This window comes from Convolutriloba macropyga, chromosome 7 (genome assembly GCF_964194025.1).
Source record: "Convolutriloba macropyga chromosome 7, txConMacr16.3, whole genome shotgun sequence".
Lineage (NCBI taxonomy): Eukaryota > Metazoa > Xenacoelomorpha > Acoela > Convolutidae > Convolutriloba > Convolutriloba macropyga.
The window spans coordinates 70,959,017-70,980,377 of record NC_134474.1 but is presented as its reverse complement, the minus strand read 5'-3'; the positions used below and the strand labels follow the sequence as shown (position 1 = coordinate 70,980,377).

The following is a 21,361-nucleotide window of genomic DNA, read 5'->3' as shown; positions in this document are numbered from 1 at the left end:
ATCATAACAAATTAGTGATCCCGCGTCGCAAAACAATACCTATTTTTCTTTATTGGATTTGAAATACGCGTACAGTTAATCAAACTTAGACCCCGTTACAGCTAATCATTGTAAATTTAATATAATCAGCGGTGACATGACAAGCACACACAGATTTCCAGATGCCAGTGGAATTTCCAAAATCAATGGAATCCACTTTAATTGGTCTAAAGGATACATACTGTTTTCTGTAATAAAATTTTGATTGTTATCAAAAGATCACAATAAATCACAAACAACTATGGATTAAACTGTCTCAAAAGACTGAAAGAAGAAAAACTTAGAATGAAAAGTCCAAAATGTTCGCCAAATTAGAAATTGAACATCACAATCCAGTATTTTGCCAAACTAAATCAAAAGATCCGATATTTTGACTCCTGAAGCACCAAAGACAATAAAGAAACCCCAGTCTTTTCTTGGCTCAGTATATTACGTAATTAAACTTTTCCTGAACACATGAATATTGATTTATTGATATAAAGAAACTCATCGCGAACGCAACCAAAATGGTCAATATAATCCGCATATCGAAATGCGTGAAAAATGTGATCCATCTCGTTCCGTGGGAGCCACCACCGAACAAGTAAAAGCAGTTTGGTGGAAACCAATTGCCTTCACTTCTAGACTCCTAAACTCTTGTGAGGTGAGATACAGCGTTACCTAATTAGAACTCCAAGTTCTTGTCTGGTCTATTGAATATTTCAAAATCTGTTTGTACGCAAACAATTTAAAATTATTGCAGACCATAGAGCTCTGTTTCATTCCTCAAAGAAAATTGTTCTAATAATTTCTATCATAGTTGCTTACTCCGTTCGATAGATAAATTTCTACAATACCTATTTGAAATTGAGCACAAGCCAGGTGCCCAAAAGGACCTAGTGGACTACAGATCTTGAAACCTTAACCAAAAAGCTAAGAGAAATTTAGTTTATAATGAGGTTTTAATGAGATCTAAAGTTGATCTTTTTCCCGCATCTGCAAACTCCCGCAAATTAAAATCTAGCCACTCCGCACCCGTTTTCATTATTTGCTAAAAATTTCTGATCCTGCACCGCGAATCACACCTAATAACGAATCTATCATAAATTCAAGAAACATAATTAGCACATGAACGCTCGCTTACAAAAGCATGAAATTTTTTTATCTCCCGCATCGCACAATTCAATCACAAAAACCAGTTCCATTTCAATCAATTCCAAATATGTATACCCCGCGTCGCAAATACAAATTAACACTACACTCGCTAAATTCACCTCATTTCAAGCATTCTTTACTAATTCCGAATAAACGGTATTCTGCGGGGTGAGAGACTGAGTTACTTAAGTGTAATTTCCTGCCAATTAATAGACGTTCCAAGCATATTTCTATATTTAACCAACCAAAATTAAGTTCAATGCTTTTTGACTAAAAACAACTCAATGCTTTTTGACTAAAAAAACAAGTTTGACACTAATTTTAATTCAATAAACAAAATCACTATGCCTTCTAAAAAGCCAATCAACTGAGTGCAATTTAATGACTCCTCTCGCCCAGCAAATCCATCCTTTTAATTTTTCTACTTCCTCCCGCCCAGCGAATCCACCCTCTATTTTTTCTACTCCCTCTCGGACAACGAACCCTCCCATACCTTCCACTACATCAACTTCCCCTGTGGTATCTTCTGTCGTTAGCACCCCTAACCACAAGCACACAACTGACAACTTTCGATAAAGTTATTGCGAGAGTGTTTAGTTAGTCCCTACTAGCGTCATTAACAATAGCATTAGTAAAGACAAGGTCCTCAGAAAGGTGCGCGAATGCATCTTGACAAACAATGAAGCTCAGTTGAAAGAACTTAACCCATATATACACTCGTATTGGCGGGATCGACATGTCCGTAGTGGTTGCGTCTGCATAGACAAAAACATTGCGAATCCTAATGTGCTAACAGAGGCGCTCAAAGACTACTTCCACTCGAGCCATCCTGGTACCTGGGGAAGCATATGTTTGGCCACTCACTGCTGTTGGCCATAACTTATTAGGGAGTTATTACTAAAAAGATCCACTGAATGTAAACCTTGCACTGCAATTGGTACGAGCCTCGAATCTGTAATTCCCGCTAAACAATTTCAACCTCAAATAGCGTGTGATGATCGGAATCAAGAGATATTAATTGATTTTGTGGGACCAATATTTAAATAAAAAGGAATGAAACCTTTTTTTAGCTGGAATAGATCATTTTTTAAAATTCCCGACATCGCGTATATATGAAAAAGCTAATGGTCCTAATGTATTAAAATATTTGCATATTTACATTGAAAATCACGGAATTTCACGTTTTATTAGCTTAGATCAAGCAAAATCTTGCAGGACACCAAATAAATCCTTCTGCAAATATTGAAAATTTTGAAGCTCCCGTTAACATTCATCGAGCTATCGGTTTGGTAGAAGGATTACTACAGACACTTTAGAATAGACATGCATGTATCAAAGAGGAAAAATTGACGACAATTTTGTTTAACATAAAGCATTCACTGAAGATTATAATTCATTAACAGCGAATATGTAAACAGCAAACAACAAAGATCTCGCCGTTTGAAACGCACTGTGGTAGAAAACCTAATACCTCGCTGAGAGTAATCTCAACTAAACTTAAATTGTCTAACCTCATACGAGTATTTTATAAACTGCTTTTTAGATGAGGAAACAGTCACCCCCGAAGTGGAGCAACGGATATAGAAACAACATCGAGGTAGAAAAAAACATGACGCGGGATTGACAAAGCACAGACGGGGAATTGAAATTTCTCAGATCTAGACTGTGTAGGCTAATACCAAATTCACAACGAGCAATCCAAAATTGGCCCGCAAGATTTACGGCAAAAGGCGTTACAAGAAAAACCTCGAAGACTTCTGCGAAGTTTTTGCAACGGAATCGAACATTCTCAAAGTGACCCCTACAGCATCTACCATTAAAGAATCCGGAAAAGCCATCTGAGCTGTGAGATAAAGCGTCATCGCAAAGTTTGACACGTAGGAGCTCCCTTGAAGGCACGCAGCGTTTAACTCCCTTGAAGGTACATGCCGACCGTTGAGGACCACGCAACAACAAGAACCTGCTAGAAGAACGCATACAGAGTCACATCAAAGAACACACGCGCAAGCTTAAAGGGGACAAGAAGATGAAACACCAACGACGGGAGCCATGAAGCGGCGTTTCTTCTTCTCGTTCTAATATTGCACTCGGGATGCGGGGGCATTCCATAATTGCCCATGTTTTTATTTTCTGCGGAATCAATTTGAAGCTAACCACCCGGATTCAAAAAGCAAACTTGTGATACCACCCTCTAATGCATCAACATCTGCATTACAACAAGTTCCTTCAACGAGAAGTTCCAGACCCCAAAGAAAGCGTTCCTCTAACAGAAATTGCCGCAGTCCGTCCAACTACGGCTTTGAGAACTCTTCTCTAGATTAAGAGAATTCAGCACCTCCAAAGAGACCGCACAGGGCAGTCAACATCGAGAATTTCCAGCCAAGCAACATCTCGGTGCTGAAAACGGTGCAATCGACTGCACAACTATCACCGGATGACAAAAATATATCACCAGTCATCGATAAGGTATCTCCTCCTGAGCCGCGAGTTCGAACATTGGTAGACCAGAGGACTCCGACACTCGAGTAGGATGTAATCTCCATAAACAGTATTTGAAGCTGAGAATCAAGAGAATTTCGATTAAAACTGACAATTAAAACTCAGTTTAAACTTTCGAAACTCCCATTGTAAAATATTATATTCATAATATTGGCTGTGATAACCAGTAAACATATTGTTTTCATTTATTTAACCGGGGACTCAGTAATAATTGGTACATATTTTTTCATTAATAGACTCAAAAGTTATCCTCATTGTACAATTTTTTTTCACACAACGGGGTATTTAATACCTGTATTTATTATGTATTGTTCAATTTATTTAGTTCAGTAAAAATAGTCATCTCCATTTTGTTTATTTCATGTTTCTTGCCTCTTGTTAATTTCATTCATCTTGCTCAGTGTTTCCCGCCTCGTGGTCAAACACGTCTGATCATCTGATCCCATTTGTTTATATCACCTTGAGTTATTCTTTTCTTTTCATTGATTCAAATTCAGTTGCTTCTCTCTCTCTCTCTCTCTCTCTTTCTCTTTCTCTCTCTCTCTCTCTCTCTCTCTCTCTCTCTCTCTCTTGATCTCGCGTCGCAAGTTTGATAGTAGAATTCAGCAAAATCCACTTCATAAAAGAATCGCGCTCTTGCGTAGCCAAACCCTCATCAAATAAGTAGAGTACGACAACTGTGAAGATATTAACCTCATTTTTCATATCATTTTGCCGCATAAATCTTACAAATTCATTCATTTTCAGCGTTCACCCCTCGAACCAGGTTTTTAATTATCTTTTAGGCATCTAGACATTACATTTGAATATTTACAGGTGATAAATTGGACAAGCGGGATGAGTTGTGTACAGCTCAAAGTTACCCGGGAAGACCTGAGTTTTTGGGCATCGATGACTACTCCTGTCATGAGCATAAACTTCATTATGGAATCTGCCGCTATGAAATTCCTGGATAACAAACACGAGAAGATGGACCAATGGATGCTGGTGGAAACTTTGCTTACTATTCTAACTCTAACTGCACCTAGTGCTTTTTGGTGGAAAGCGTGACGGTGACGGGAACATGAAGGGCCAATTAATGATTTTGTCGCAATCACTCCACTTTCAGTAGGCGAAACATCGATCTTCTAATGACATTTTGGGCCTCCTTTTGACTACTTTCCATAAATCATCATACGTACATTATTAAACTATTATGCCGTTTGCAGTCAATAATGTTGCAGCACTTTTTAAAATCTCCCTCTATACAGAAGAGGGACCTGATTTCTGAGAGCAGAATTAAGCCAGAATGTGACATTTTGTTTACGTTTTACCGTCAGATACTGCCGGTCGACCGTCATTTTTTGACGCTACCATTACCTCTTTGGTGCAATCAGTCAGAATCCCAAACGCCGACATGAATACAGGTGTTGCTATTGCCGGGAAACGCCCGGGTTGACCACCATAAATGATTTTTGGAAACCATACATAAGACTATATAAAAATTTAAAGATGATCTGGCTCAAATGACGTCTTTTAGATCACGAATTGCAACAAATATATATTTAGGTAACAGTAGCCACTAACCTTCAACGAGAAAAAATTGTTTTCCTATCGTGTTTTTTGTACCAGATCCAAGATTATAGGCTTTTATGGCCCGCATATAAGATCATGAAAATTTTTTGTGCATCTTCATTTTTTTTACTCAAAAGGGTTTTTCCTAGAATGTGGTTCACAAAACGTCCTATGGAAGCACAAGCCATAGCGCGCCAATTTCTAGTTGTAAAATTATCGCTATTATCATTCGGAATGGAAGAGTTATCAGACCATTGTTTTTTGTTCCATAGCTGTATCGCTGGTCATTAGAATACAAATACAACCATTGTTTTAGCGTTCCGGTATCTTGATGTTGGTTTGTACCATTTAATCAACTTTCAATCCTTTTTTGAAGGCTACATAAAAAGTAGTCTCACTCATGATACACACACCGAGTCAAGAATCTGATATATGAAGAAAACCGCATGGTGAAAAATTTTCTTGTTGTAAACAAAAAATAATGAACGACTTCACCAAAAAGTTAATCCAAGTTGAAGAATATAGGGATCTTTTCAATAATTGCCCCCCCTTTGGTACCTAGTAAAGAATCGCCACCCCTTCTTTGCTATACTTTACCACAATATTACTTGGCCTACAGCTTAGATAGCCGAATAATAGTTTAAGCGCAATTGCGGACCGCTGTTCATGGCCATGCCTCTTATGCGCTGTGGGATGTAATCCGGAAATCGCGGGTCGGTTATCGAGGCAAAGCCGCGACGCGCGCGAAGCGCGCCCACCGACCCGCCAGTCGGAAATTCTTTTCGCTTTGTACTCCAATTCGGCTAGTTGCCATACCATGGAGTATTTTATTCTATTCAATTTAACATAGTATGTGCATGCGTGGAAAGTTAGTCGTCTCTGATTGGTTTATAAATGGTTCGCTTAAATTCTATTCAAGAATAGCCACCCCTTTTGCAAAGGGGGGGGGGCAGTTGTTGAAAAGATCCAAATATAGCATAGTTCGATCTTTTCACATAAAACACTGTATAAATAGAGCTGCTAAAAGTGAACCGATAATTAATCCAGCATAAAAGAAAACTTTAAATGGTTAATTTTATTAAAGTAAATTATAATTTAAACGGAGAGAGACGGGCTGGATTTGAAACATAAAAAAATTGGCGTACAACTAGCTTTGGCCGAACATACTACTTTTCCACCTGTCTTGTGATATTTTAACAAAAAGATTTTGGATTGAAGTCAATGGTACTAATTCCAATCATTAAATACTTATCAAACAAAAACTCCAAAATTTTGAAAGAAAAATGGAAGTTTTTGGTGCTTGAAACAAAACATATCAACATTTGCCTATATTTCAATCCAAACATACGGATCATTTCTAACAATTTCATAGCAATAGCGCTAATATTATAAATTTTTATGTAAACCCACTAAACGAACATTACGAAGCTTCCCTCTCAAGTCAAAGATTTCTAACAATTTTTAAATTAATATCAACCGACCTACATCGTTTCCGTTTGAACTTCTCGTTTGATCCAAAACCTTGGTCTTTTTGAAATCGATGAACCGCCTGTCTCGGACTGGAAATTTCTCAATTTGAATTCATTTACAAGCTTCCACAAAACAACACCTCGACAGCGTTGCAGTAGAGCAATGCAGCAACTTGGCCGACCATTTGATTGCTGAAAAAAATGGAAACTATATAATATAGCACAAAATTCTGGAGCAACAAGTTGAGTTTTCAATAATTCAATAAAGTTGATTTCAAGAAAACTAAATTTCTGCTGATAAAAACATCAATTTTTTAACAAAAAAATTTTCAACAGGTAAGTTTGCGAAAATCTTTTCCATTAGTGCCCCCCCCCCCCTAAAATTAGCGGGTGCATATTAATTGCAGCCCCCAGGCGCACTTGCCATACTTTCGCAATGATATACAATGTAATAACACGTACTGGGGGCATTGGGGGAGGGGAATTCTGGGTTGAGTTAAAGCCCAGCAGCGAAAATAATGAGTTGAGCTAAATTCAAGCGAAACAATTTGAATTGAGCTCAACTCCAGCACAAAAAATGAGTTGAGCTGAAGTCCAGCAGCAAAAGTTGGGCTCCAGTTTAGATAAAGTCAAATAAACAGACGCAGACCTGAAAAAAACACAATTTGTTCATGCATTTCATCCTAAGACACCGATTTTTTCGGAGAAGAGAAGGAATCAATATGTAGAGGATATTAACAATAAAAATCAAGAAGTTTGTAGTTATAATTGGTTTTATTATATTCAAAGTTAAAACATAATTTTTTTGTGATCTATTACGATATATAAAATCATTGGTCATCTTTTATTGCTGAGAATGTGAACATAAAACGTCCAAAAACATCTATATCGACTTGCAACAGTGGTTTAACGTCAAATCTGTCGTTCAAGTCAATATTTGCCTCTTCTTCTGTTAGATTTTTTCTTTCAAAACCCTGGTTGCAAAAATTATCAATGGATCTTTGACAGTGCCATTTTGAATTACACTCTCGTTTTCAATCAAAAATGCTCGATAGAAACTTATAGATCTCAGAAACTGATCACGATCGTGTAAGTTTGATTTCTTCAAAGCCGGAATTTCTTTATAGTCATGATTTTCAAAATAATCGCCAAATAATAACTCTGCTTGCATTGAGTAAATGCCTTTAACATCACACGGTATATAATGTGCGAACTTCGTTTTTCCGCAACAAGCTCAATTGTGACTTTTTGGTTGTATTTTGGGCCATATTTGAGGGCTTCACAATTGCAGGAACACCATAACCAACAATTGCAATTTTGTTGTTGTTTTACTTGCAATTGACTCAACCAGAGATTAGAATAAAGTGTGCGAATCGAGCCAGTGAATTGCAGTAGCAATGGATGTTGGTGAAAGGTCTAAAACCTCATTTTTGATGTCATCCAGTGTATCATTTATCTCAATAGACAAAAACGTAAATTAAAAAACAGAGCTGAAAACCCGGGTTGAATTTTCTTTGAGTTCACACAAGAATCATAGATGATTTCAAACTTTTAATTCACAATTTCTGAGTCCGATCCTATCATGAAATCGACGAACACGATCACACTAGATCCATAAAATCCATTCTGAATAAAATTTGTTTATTTGTCTTTATATGAGATTACTTTTTTCGTCATTCGATGTCTGAGCAACCAATTTCTTAAGAATTATTTTAGTTATTATTTTTTTTTGTTTTAGTTATTATTTTTATTAGTCATTATTTTTTCATAATTAATCTCTTTCTGCGATTTTTTGTTTTACACCTTTGACTTTTTCTCCTCGAAAACGGGCTAAACAGGTAACGCCTGGATAGCAATAAGGTGTCCTGAAACCCTTTAGCTTACTAGACTCTAAGTATGCGATTCACTGAAACTGTTTTAGAGACTTATACTTATTGTGTGAAGGGCGGTTCTTAGAGGTTAATCCCCTTTCCCCACATCAGCCTTCCCCTCACTCTTCCCCAATCCACACTAAGGGCCCCGTGCGGCCAAAGACCACACCCGACCACTGTTAGTCCCCATCAGCCCCCCCCCACACGATGCACCCCTGCCGCGCTCACCTAACAACCATTCAATTAGGCTGAAGCTAGCCTCACATAAACGTATCTAGCTGATGATAAAGCCAATCGCTCGCCGGTCATTTGAGAGCAATTCTCTCGACGTTAGTCGGTTATGTTTTCAGTGTTTCTTTACTTGAGTGCTATTAAAATGTTACTTATGTGTTCCAATTGCGCCTACATGCAATTGCTTGAACTCATCAATGAGCAGCTACAGCTTTATATGACTTTGGCACCATTTGTAGTCATGAAATTTTAGTTAGTTTTTGAATTCTGCTTTTCATTGAAATTTTTTCCCATGTCCTATCAATTAGTATCCTGAATGACAGGTTTTGTTAGTTGCTGATCAGACATAATTGAAACAAACTAATGAGTTCATAATTAGTTGTTTTCATGACTTTGATAGTATCTCTTTTCAAAAATGTATAGTGAATTTTCGTGTATTTAGTGATTTTTTGTTGTCTTATGAATTAATCGCATTAGGGAAATGTCCCATGGGTTCCTGAGATTTGATTTATCGATTTTATTTCTTTTTTCAATTTAGAGCTAATGATTGTTCTGACTTTGGCACTTATTGTTTTCATGAAATATTGTCAATTTTTTACATTTGTAATTTTTTGTGTTATCTGAGTTTCATTATTGAAAGGCCTCATCAGTTGCTAAGCATGCATAAATGAGTCGAGTAAATCGTTGGAGACATAAATTCATCTTGTGAAAGATAGTTCTTAGAGTGTGACCCCTTCCCCCACCGCTTCAAGCCTCCACGCACAGCATTCCCCCCCCCCCCCCCCCTATTCACACATCCACCAATCTCGGCCCGTTGCACATTGAGCCCCCAGTGCGTGCATATTTTTTGGCTAATAGCTAATTTTTAGTCTTTGTTAAGACATTAGAAATTGTGGACTCTGGCGCAAAAATTGTGCCTCCATGACTTTTCAGTTCTCAAAAACACTTCACAGATCCTGCTGTTCCGAACCTCCAAATCAGTAGCAAGATCTTTAAAAATCTTTGAAATTGAAGTCTCGATAGTGTAATAAATGAACTAAAACAAGGTTCAAATTCGATTTGTTTGCTCCCCACAGTACCCCCCGCGACTGGCTACCATATACACATTGCTCTATTTCCCTTCATTATATACACATTAACATTATACACAGTAGCGAGTCGCACGCTTTGGTGCGGAAGCTACCATATGCACATTACTCTCAATATTCTGTGAAAAAATGTTGTGAAATTTTGTTTTATTGATAACAAATCGTAACTAGTGAAATCAATTTCAAACCATCTTTGAAGTCGCCAACTTCCATATTACTAATCAAAACTAGATAAAATCCCCGTTATTTGTTAAAAATTAAGAATTATTTGTCTGAATTACATGTGATTTTTGGTCATTTCATCTCTCTGTTTTTCATGAAAATAGGCAACAATCATTTAATGAAACGGGAGTAAAATAAACTTTGTTATTCTTCTGGAGTGCAACTTTCGCTATATTTTACAGATTTAAATTTGAACAAATATTTTTAGCCTGGTACAGTTGTCTAGCAACAAAATGTTGAAGCAAGTGAGCTCATTTGAGTTAGGAGTAACTCTCGGTTTATTTTAGTTTCTTACATGACCTGAAACTGAAAGTGATAAACTATATACATAATTAATTACCTGTTCAAAGTAGTCAACTTCTCTGCAGATTTTGTGATAAAATCGTGCTATTATGTATTCAAAATTATTGCAATCATTTAATAAATGTGTTAGTTATGAAATAAGGATGAACTCCTAGATGATGCATTTAAACTATTTAAAGTAAATATTGGACCTAGAGCGTGTTCAACTATTTTACAAGAACTGGACGCTAAAATCAAATGTGATACGAAATTCAAAACTGTACATTTCATGAGACATCGAAGCACGAAGTCATTCTTAGTACTGCTAAATTGTAATGTACTTGCAATATCAACACCGAACTGCGATCGTATCGTTTTTTTTACAAATAGCAGTTTTTGAGAGTCTGGGGTTTGCAAATGTAGAACTCAAGTCTAAGAAAAATAAGGAAAGGACCCAATATCCATAATTATTACAATTAAATATCTTTTTCTGACTTCGGATTTTAAAGTTTTGTGGCTGTACTACTTGAAAACCCTGGGCCCCAAAGTGTTCTAGCTTATCTTTGGATTAGTTGATTGGTTTTTTTTGGTTCGCAATGCTGACAGTTTTTGGATTGACTACATGAAAATTTATGTGACTTTGGTGATTTCACAGTAATAATTAAGTCGCAAACAAACAACACGAACAAATTTTGGCTCTAGACTTTATTCCTTTTTGTTGTTGTTAACTTGAGAAAAGACTCGCAAATATCCATGCATATTGGATCCTGTAAAAACAAAACGTTTTCATTAATTCGCTCTGTCTGATTGAACTGACAATATTTAAACTCTTCTTTGCATTCTAAATTTCAGAAAAAAAAACAAATAAAGGGGTATTAACTAATGTTAAGGTATAATGTGGATAATAAAATAAGAAGTACTAACGTCAGTGTTTCAGCTGCGAGTATCTAAACGGGGAGGCTCGGCAATGTGCGTTCACACAGAACGTTTTGACCACGTTAATCTACATTTTTTTATTTAATTGTTTTCCAAAAGAGATCAAAAACCTTCAAAAAATTGAAATTATCTCAACAATAAAAAATTAATTAGACAATACCGCTTTCGAGGGCCGATGAGATAAGCCATTAACAATGCCATGAGACAAGGCAAACAAACAAAACAAAGAGACAAGACAAGAAAAAAATCAAACAACTAAACCAAACACTACTTACAAACAAAAATCACTGTCTTTTTTTAATTAAAAAAACAATTTCAATATAGCACCACAAAAAGCTAAGATGAATAAAATTGTTTGTATTTGAATCATAAAGTCATGGGACTTGCTTTAAATGAGATTATGTCACGATTAGACAAAAAGGGTAAAGTTAAAAAACGAATATATTTTCTTTTAAAAATTTCTAAAGTCATGGAAACCATTACTTATCAACTGAAATCTTTAAATAAAACTATCTGAAAACTCCAGAAGAAGACATTGAGAACTATCAATTTCCATAGTATAAATAGTAAAAAGAAAGTTCAGTAAATATTTGTGAAAAAAAATCAGTGTCGAGGGTATTAAATTCTAAGCTATTTAATTGACAAAAAACATACAATTGGGCCTCCAATCAACGCCAATCAAATCGAACTGGACTTTTTTGACTGGCGTTACCAGACAACAAAAAATTAACTCAACTTAACGCAAATTAACGCAAAAATTCCTGTATCACAGAATTTTTTTTTTGAAAACTCCTAAAATCAACTCTCTTAGCTAGAAAACCATTAATTATAGACCATTATTATAACGTGAAAGCGCTATTTAGAAAATATCAGAATTTTAGTTCAACGAAAATTGATGCAAACTGCCACTGATCAACCTAAGCAAAAAATTAAAACAAATAAGAATAAATAAGGAATCTGTAAACAGTAGAAAAAAAGTGATAAATTATTGAAGTCATGAAAACCATTAGTTTTGATTGAACCTCACCACTTCAGTAGGGCCATTTCAACCTCCATGTGAAAGCGGAGATCTTTGATTATCCAGAGTGCATCTTAAGATTACAAAAGAATTGCAAATATAGGCAAAAGTTTGCTAGAAAACAATGTCGAATCCGCTGAGAGCAGAACCTGTTCACTGTAAACTATCGTTATCATCAATTACGCCTCCTTTCAAAGCTTTTTGATGTCACATTTGGTCTGTTATTAGCGTAAAAATGTCATAAAGTTATAATGAAAAAAGACAATAAAAAAAGGAAAATAAAAAAAATTAAATCTCTTACTCTCAATGCTAAGAAAAAATCTCTGGAAACATGAAAAGCAGAAAAAGCTTAATTTCAATTTGTTGAAAACAAATGCGGCCCATCTGCTAGAAATGAGCAATAAATTGTCAGAGTTAGAAAATCAGAATAAAGGCCGGAAAAGAAATGATAATAGAAAAAAACTGATATGTTTTAAAATTAAAATTTAGGTCATGAAACCGTTATTTTCGGACGTCAAAACTTAAATAGAAATTTTTAATCTCAAAAGGAAGACTGATACCTGTTCTAATCTAGAATACTTCCAAGGACTCTGAAAAGAAGGACAAATATACACAGAAATTAAAAGTTCAAACAAATTTTTTTAGAAAGGGGCGTTGAAACCATAATCTATTCCTTATTCACTAATCAGCTGCAAAGTTTTTTTAAATGCTAATGCTGTTTCTCTCCAATTTGTTCTGTCATTAGCAAAAAACTGTGACAAAAAATGAAGATAAATGTACAGAAAATATAAAAAACGGATTAAAGAACACAAAATATGAAAACTCGTGGACTCAAAAACATTTCTGCAAGTTCGAAAAAGCAATGAGGGCTCGAATCCAACTCATTGCAAACATTATAGGACATTTTTACTGGAAATGAGCTAAAAGTCAACAGAAATAGGATAAACATATGGCTAAATCTTCTATTTATCTTTATGAAAACAAATATTTCTAAAAAAGAATAAAACCAAGAAGCATTCAATTAAGAAATCTAAATAGATTAACTGTCAGCACCATAGGACCCCAATGGGACAGTGTTTGAGAGTCTGTGGTTTCCAAATGCAGAATTCAAGTCAAATAAAATCAAGAGAAGGCCGAAATCCATAATTACTACAATTAATATCTTTTTCTGACTTCGGATTCGAACTTTGTGTGGCTGTACTATGTAAAAACTTAGTCAGTTGGGTCAGTTGGTTAATTTTTTGATTCGCAATGCTGGCAATTTTTAGTTTGACAACATGAAAATTTCTGTGGCTTTGGTGATTTCACAAAAATAATTAAGAAGTCGCAAACAAACAACACGACCGTATTTTGGCTCAAGATTTCATACCTAATTTTTTTTGTTGTTAACTTGAGAAAAGACACACAATTATCCATTAATATTGAATGAGCTAGAAGTCAACAGAAATAGGATAAACTTATGGCTAAATCTACTATTTTTCGTTTTGAAAACAAATTTTTCGAAACGCACATTACCGAGCCTCTCTGTTTTAGATACTCGCAGCTGAAACACTGACGTTAGTACTTCATATTTTATTATCCACGTTTATACCTTAAATTTCGCTAATACCCTTTTAACTTGTTATTTCTGAAATGTAGAATGCAAGGAAGAGTTTAAATAATGTCAGTCTCTTCTGAATTCAATCAGACAGAGCGAAAATTTGTACAAGCTTCAATGTTCATAGATATTTATGTGTCTTTTCTCAAGTTAACAACAACAAAATTGGAATGAAGTCTTGAGCCAAAATTTGGTCGTGTTGTTTGTTTGCAACTTCTTAATTATTACTGTGAAATCACCAAAGCCACAGATATTTTCAAGTTGTCAAACGAAAAATTGTCAGCACTGCGAATCAAAAAATCAATCAACTGATCCAAAGATAAACAAAACACTTTGGGGGCCAAATTTTTACAGAGCACAGCCACAAAAACTTCGAATCCGAAGTCAGAAAAAGATATTAATTGTGGTGATTATGGATTTTGTCCTTTCCTTAATTTTATTGGACTTGAATTCTGCATTTGGAGACCCCAGACTCTCAAGCAATGTCCCATTGGATTCCTATGGAGCTGAAAGTTATTCTATTTAGTTTTCTCAATTGAATGATTCTTGGTTTTATTCGTTTTTAGAAATATTTGTTTTCAAAACGAAAATTAGAAGATTTAGCCATATATTTATCCTATGTTTGTTGACTTCTAGCTCATTCAATATTCATGGACATTGAGCTGGAATTGAGCTGGAAATGAGCTAGAAGTCAACAGAAATAGGATGATCATATGGCTAAATCTTATATTTTTCGATTTGAAAACAAATATTTCTAAAAGTCACAAAACTAAGAAGCATTCACTTAAGAAAACTAAATAGATTAACTTTAAGCTCCGTAGGAATTCAATAGCCTATTCATAGCAAGACGATGTTTTCAGACTACAACAAATAAAACGTCCAGAAAATTTAAAAAAAACACTTTTAGTGAAACGAAGTGTTCATGAATCCATAAAAACATTGATTTTCTCAGTGAAGATTGAATATACTTTCATTGGGCCTCATTTGCACGTCTACAAATGTTTGCTGTTAATTAGGCAAAAACGTTATGTCATTTTTATAAATAGCAGTAGATCGCTTAAGAGTAAAAGCAGCAAAAAGAATTTTAAAAAAGATCAAACAACGACCTATACAACTAGAACCCACGAATAAACAAAAATTACCCCTGATATTGTCGTCTTTCAGAATAATTTATTCTTCCAGATGTTAGCGAAATACTCAATTTGACAAAAAAGTCAATATATCAAAAATAACTGATGAATTTTTGATAATTATCAGGGCTAGATTGGAAACGATGACGGTAAATATTTATTTCCGTAACTTTCTCATAGAAACGGAAAGTACAAAAAGATAATTTTGGAGTTTGATAAAAATTTTCAGCCATTTTTAGGTTTGTACTTCCGGCTATTCTAACAAAATATTCTATAGAACTGCACTTTTGATGGAAAATAGGCTAAATTTTAAAAAATAATAATCTAAAATGTTAGCAAACATTTTAGACGAAATTGTTCAACGCCTATGTAATAAATATTGATCCATTAACAATTTTGGAAAAATGTTAGCATATTTTTAGGCAAAATTGACAAAAAATTCAGAAACTGTGAAGAAAAACAAAAATCTTTTCATTTCTATATTTTACGCCGAACGAACTTATTTATGATACCATTCACAACCTTCAACGGTGAATATATCAATCGGCCAAAAATGACTGAACATAAAAAACGATTTGAGTATATTATTACTCCCCTACCAAGGTGGATCCGAACAATACTAAACAATAATGGTTATCAAATTAGCAGCAGTTAAAAGTAATGGATACACCTATGTAGATACAATTTCATCTAACTGCCCTTCAAGTTTCTTCAAGGACGCATATAACACTGAACGAACACATACATACATGGGTGTGTCATGCACACACTCAAGAATTGTTGGTGTGTCGTTGTGTGTGTTGTGTTTCTGCGTGTTTTTTGTGTGGAGTGTCTCTTTTGCCCTCTGAGTTTTTTTGAGGTTTTTGAGCAATTCGTGTCTATATCCTTGTTTCATAGATCAAAATATATTATTGTTTTCAATATTTTCTATTTAAAAAAATTGAACAGCTTGATTGTCTCAAACCATAGTAAGCTTGGCTTGGCTTGCTTGCATGTACTAAACCACTTTGTGCAGAATTAAAACGGCATCTGAGGAAAATTGCTATCGCCTAAAAAATTTGTCCAATTCATCGGTCATAATTAACTGAGCAAAAAATATAGATTTTTTCGCCATTTCATAGAAAATTTTTAAAAATAAAGTAGACATCAAAAGGATTCAACAAAACCTTGAGTACAACACGTTACTACAGCTGTTTCTTCTTCTTGCCTCTTCAATTTGACCATCACTTATATCCGTCCCATAAACTTTTTCAAACTTTGATGACAATTTCCTCATGAACAAACTTGTCCCGCATGCTAAATCAAGCGCACTTTTTCCATTTGTTTGGAAACTGTTCAAAAATTCTCCACTCAGGTTGCGTCGGGACATTGTTTTCCCAATTACAAAATTATTTAAATTGTCCGGATATTTTGATCGAAAGCTGTTGTATAGTTTTGGTTGGTCTTGAAGCCCGAAATAATTGACAGTTTGTTCTGTCATTATAATACCAAAGTTGAATAGTCTGTGTTGTTAAGTTTATTTCAGTGAGCAGTGATATTGGATCTTCTTTTATTGTCTCAAAGATTTCAACAATTGTAATATGAACAGACCGAAATATGGGTATTGGCCAGACCGAACAGACCGAAATATGGGTATTCGCCAGACCGAACAGACTAAAATTGCCATTGGCCAGACGGAAGGCGCGACCCAAATTTTTTCCAGACCATTGTGGACGGTTGCACCGGACCCCCCTGTCCACGACCCAAGTCGGTCTGGCCAATACCTGTCTTGGGTCGCGGACTTCATCCTGGGAACCTCTGTTTGGTTTTTATCATAATAACTCAGAAGAGGCATAAGATTAATGTAATTTGAACAATTTTTTGATACTCGTGCTTGTATTATCAGTCAATTTTGCAGGCCTCATAACTATAAAATAAAAGAATTAAGCGCGGTTTGACATCTCCCAAGCAGAAACTGTTCAGTTTCATAAAGAGCTGAAAATAACCTTAGACAGACTGAGGTGCGCGACCCGAGCCAGCTCGGATCAAGAATGGACCGCCTTGGCCGAGGTGTCAATGCTAAGAAACGAAAAAAAATGTAAGATTTGCGGTTAATGCGTTGAATTTATGTACGATTGTTCCTAACTTCTTCGAAAAGAATAGCTATGCTCATGCTATAAACTAACTAATTCACTTTTGCATGCGCGCGTAATGCAAATTAGTGGTACAAATTGGCGCACATAATGGCAACGCAGTTTGGGTGACTATTCTCCGTTATAAGCAGTGCTTTTATCGGTACAATTTGCTGACGAGATTAGCGACAAAGAATGCAAATTTGGTTGGTGATTTCTGCATTGTTGTCAGTTTTGTTCTATTTTGCTAAAATACAAGGAACCAACGATATCGTATCCTTCCGTTAGACTGACGGAAATTTACTTATCATGTATATCTCATCAGCTTAAATTATTTTCAAGTTTGTTTCTTATGTGTTCCTGTGCCAAGTCAGTGGGTAAGAAAACATTATAATAACATTTGTATTCAATTTTGGCAACTCTATATCTTTAGAAACATTTAGAATGCAAGAAGAATGTCTGTGAGGAATTTTTTAGCTAACAGCATCAAGCAGTACTTTGAATACTGTCCAAAATAAATATCTGCGCTATTTTATCCACAGCACCTGTAATTTGTTTGGAAAAGAAAACGTTTTTTTTTCCTGCATTATCCAAATTATTTTTTCATATTTTTTGGGAGATACCAGGCCCCACTGCGATAATAACAGATGGCATGAATTGAATCGTTTTGTCAAAACTACTGTTTCGATGCGTGCTAAACTTCTGCACTGCTTCAAGAAAATTTCTCTCGTCTGCATCATTTCTCTACTGCTCCAAAAATTTTTTTGGCCCTGTTTACAGTTCAGATGGGAACAAATAATAGCACAGCCTTTTCCCAAATCCCGTGCCGGATTTACCCTCCTGGCTATCCCCCATACTGATGTAAGGGTGGGGGGTTATTTGTTAATGGGGGTGAAACGATGTAAGATTAAGGGGGTAATGTTGGGTAATGGGGGTAGTGGGTGGTATTCGCCCCCCAAACGTTATCCACCAAAAAGATTTAGGTTTGGGGTAAGTTTGGGGGGAGGGGGTGAAATGATGTAGAATTAGCGGGTAATGGAGGTAATGGGTGGGGGTGATGGGGAGGAATTCTAAACTTTGTCCCCCAAAAATACGCCCAAAAATATGTAATATTAGTGAGTAAATTTCCGGGGTCAAAAGACGTCAGATTAGGGTGATAATGTGGGGTAAGGGGGAGAAATTCGTAATTTTTTCCGCAAAAATTAGCCCCAAAATGATTTAATATAAAGGGGTAAAGTTAGGGGGTAAAACGATGTGAGATTAGGGGGAGTAAGAGGCGGATTGTTAAATTTTAGCCCCCAAAAAATACCCACCTAAAAAATTTATGATCAGGGGTAATGTAGGGGGTAAAACGATGTAAATTAGGGGGGTTAATGTGCAGTAAAGGGGAATTGTTAGATTTAACCCCCAAAACAACCATCCAAAAAGATGTCAGATTAGGGGGAGTATTTTCAGGCCGACAAAAACAGGTAAGAAAAGAAGGGCGAAGGGGAGTAAGGTGGAATTTTTAGACTTTACCGCCGTAAATTAACCCGAAAAGATCTAATTTTAGGGGATAAAATTAGAAGGGTAAAGCGATGTGAGATTAGGGGGTATTGGGGTGTGATAAGCAAATTTTCAGAATCTAATCCCCGAAAATTACCCCTTACAATGATATAAAAAAAAGGGTTGATTTAGGGATATAAGAAAATGGGGCATTTTTTTAGATTTTACAACCAAAATTAACTCCCAAAAAGCGGTAAGATTAACGGAATATTTTAGGGGGCAAAATGATGTAATTTTATAGGGGTAAGGATAGTACTGGAGTTGAATGCGTGTTAAGGGGGATTCATTAGATTATAGCACAAAAAAATTACACTTAAAAATATTGTAAGTTTAAGGAGTAATTTTAGTTGCGTAAAATGATATAGAATTAGGGGGTATTGGGCGTAGTGGGGTTTTTAGGGGAATTTGTAGATTTTATCCCCCCAAAAATTAGCGTCAAAAAGATATCGGATTAGAGTTTAGTTTTAAGGGGTGAACCGATCTAAGATTAGGTTGCAATGGGAATTAGAGTTGGATAGTTAGAAATACCCCCATAAATTACCCCTCCCCAAATTTAAAATTAGGGGTAACTTTCGGGTGTAACCCGATATAACACGAGGAGGGTAAGGGGAATAAGGGAGAATTTTTTTAGTTTACCCCCCAAAATTACTCCAGAAAATGCGAAAGATTAGGGGATAATTCTAAGGAGCTTTAGAAAACCTTTAGAAACACAGGAGTAATGGGGAGTAATGGGGATTTTAGATTTAAGATAAGCGGGTAATGGGGATGTAAGATGATGCGGTTACGGGGAGTAAGGGGAAATTTTTAGACTTTTTTAGCCCGAAAAATTTTCCAACAAAATTGATATAAGATTAGGGGGGTAATTTAGAAGAGTAAAATGATGTTGGATCCAGGAGGTAATATGTTTGACTGAAATAAATAGGATGGCTAATATTGGGCAAGCATCGGCAGTCTGAGGACTAAGTCAAACTGGTTAAGAGGACAGGGGTTGTGGGTTCGAGGCTGTAACTCCGCAGCAATGGAAGTAGAACTATGTAAGTGTAAGAGTGGGGCTGCTAAGGGGAGTAAAATGATGCAAGATTAGGGGACGCCAGATTAGGGGGTAATAGACCCATTACCCCTACTCTTGCATTGTATTACCCCCCATTACCCCTACTCTTGCGTCGTTTTACCCCCCCCCCCCCTCCCAATTTGCCCTGCGCTTGCGTCCTCTTAGCCTTATTACCCCTATTTTTGCATCATTCTACCCCCCCCCCCCCAAAAAAAAAATATAACCCCCTACTCTTACGATATTTTGGCTACCACAAATTACCCCTATTACCCCACTATTGCATCGAATTACCAACCCCCCCCCCCCGCCCCCTTACCCCCAAAAATGATATAAGACTTTAAACTTTAGTGGGGAATTGGGAAAAATTCTCCCGATCACCCCGTAATCATACACTTTTTTGGGTTTTGGGATAAAAATTCGACACGGGAAGTCAATCAATTCAAGAAATTTGTCATTGTTGTCATTGCAGCGTTAACACGAAAACAGTCTGCTCTCTGTTTATTAGAAAGGTACAGATAATTTGTAGGTTTGAGCTCAAGTGAAGCTCATTTGCTGTGAAATGGTGACCAAAAATCAATAAGAGTTCTAAATGTTGAATAAAACAGCCAGGATCCCGCATTGCATAGATAAAACATCTTGAGCTATCTAACCAGGTCGAGGTGTCAACGCATAAAATTGCTTAAAAATGTAAGATTTGCGGTGCATGCGGTGAAAAGATGTAAGAATTGCAATTTTTAGCGTTGAATGCGATGAATGCGTGAAATAAAAATAATTCAACGCTAAGAATCGCAAATCTTACAAAAATTCACCACTAAAAATTTCTGTATATTTTTTGCGCTGAATTTTTGTAAAATTTGCGGTTTTTAGCGGTGAAACTTTTGTTTTCACCGCTTCCTGGTGGTAGCGGTGAATGGTTTTTTTTCACCGTTTAGGCGGTGAAAATAAAAAATTCACCACTAAAAACTGCAAATCTTACAAAACCTCAACGCATTTGTTTTCATAACGTTTATTGAATCTGATTTAAATTCACAAGAAATGTCAATACAGTAAGTGACAGATGGCGCAGTGGAAAAAGAAGTTGTTGACATGCAGAGATGAGTGATCCGAACCCGTGTACGGCAGCTTCTTTTTTGTAAAAAAAATTCGGTGAATGCGGTGAATAAAAAATTCACCGCAAATAATGCAAATCTTACAAAAATTCACCGCTAAAAAACAGCAAACCGCAAACCGCGTTCACCGCGTTAATCGCAAAAAGATGCGGGCGTTTTGCGGTGAAAATTATTTTTTTTCACCGCAATTCTTACCTTATTTTTCAAGCAAACATCGACCTGGGATGGACCCTTGGGTAGTTCATTTTTCGATCACTGGTTGTTTTGTAGTTTCAAATTTTGACAGCTATTGTGAATTTTCTAATTCGAAAATTCTGGTATATATTTAAAGTTAATGGTCAATTAGAATTTTTTCCAACAGTACAGCTTCTAATTTAATTATTAAAAGCTGCGCATTGCGAAGCAAAATATCAAATATTTCCAGACACCACTACGGCTTTAACCTTCTGGATAAATTTTTGAAGTAGAACGAAAT

The 21,361-nt window shown here is 35.9% G+C and overlaps 2 protein-coding genes across 2 annotated transcripts in view; both read left to right on the top strand.

Annotated features, from left to right (window-relative positions):
- Positions 1-4,765, top strand: part of LOC142342497 (uncharacterized) — a 62,101-nt gene extending 57,336 nt beyond the window's left edge. Inside the window, exon 5 of the mRNA XM_075393843.1 lies at positions 4,489-4,765. Coding sequence (XP_075249958.1) covers positions 4,489-4,628 — 140 coding nt within the window. The 3' untranslated portion in view covers positions 4,629-4,765. The remainder of the gene's footprint in view (positions 1-4,488) is intronic.
- A 12,551-nt stretch (positions 4,766-17,316) lies between these two features.
- The window catches only part of LOC142343295 (sialin-like), a 53,441-nt gene continuing 49,396 nt past the window's right edge, over positions 17,317-21,361 (top strand). The window contains exon 1 of the mRNA XM_075395104.1: positions 17,317-17,387. The gene's annotated coding sequence lies outside the window, so the exon portion shown is untranslated. The remainder of the gene's footprint in view (positions 17,388-21,361) is intronic.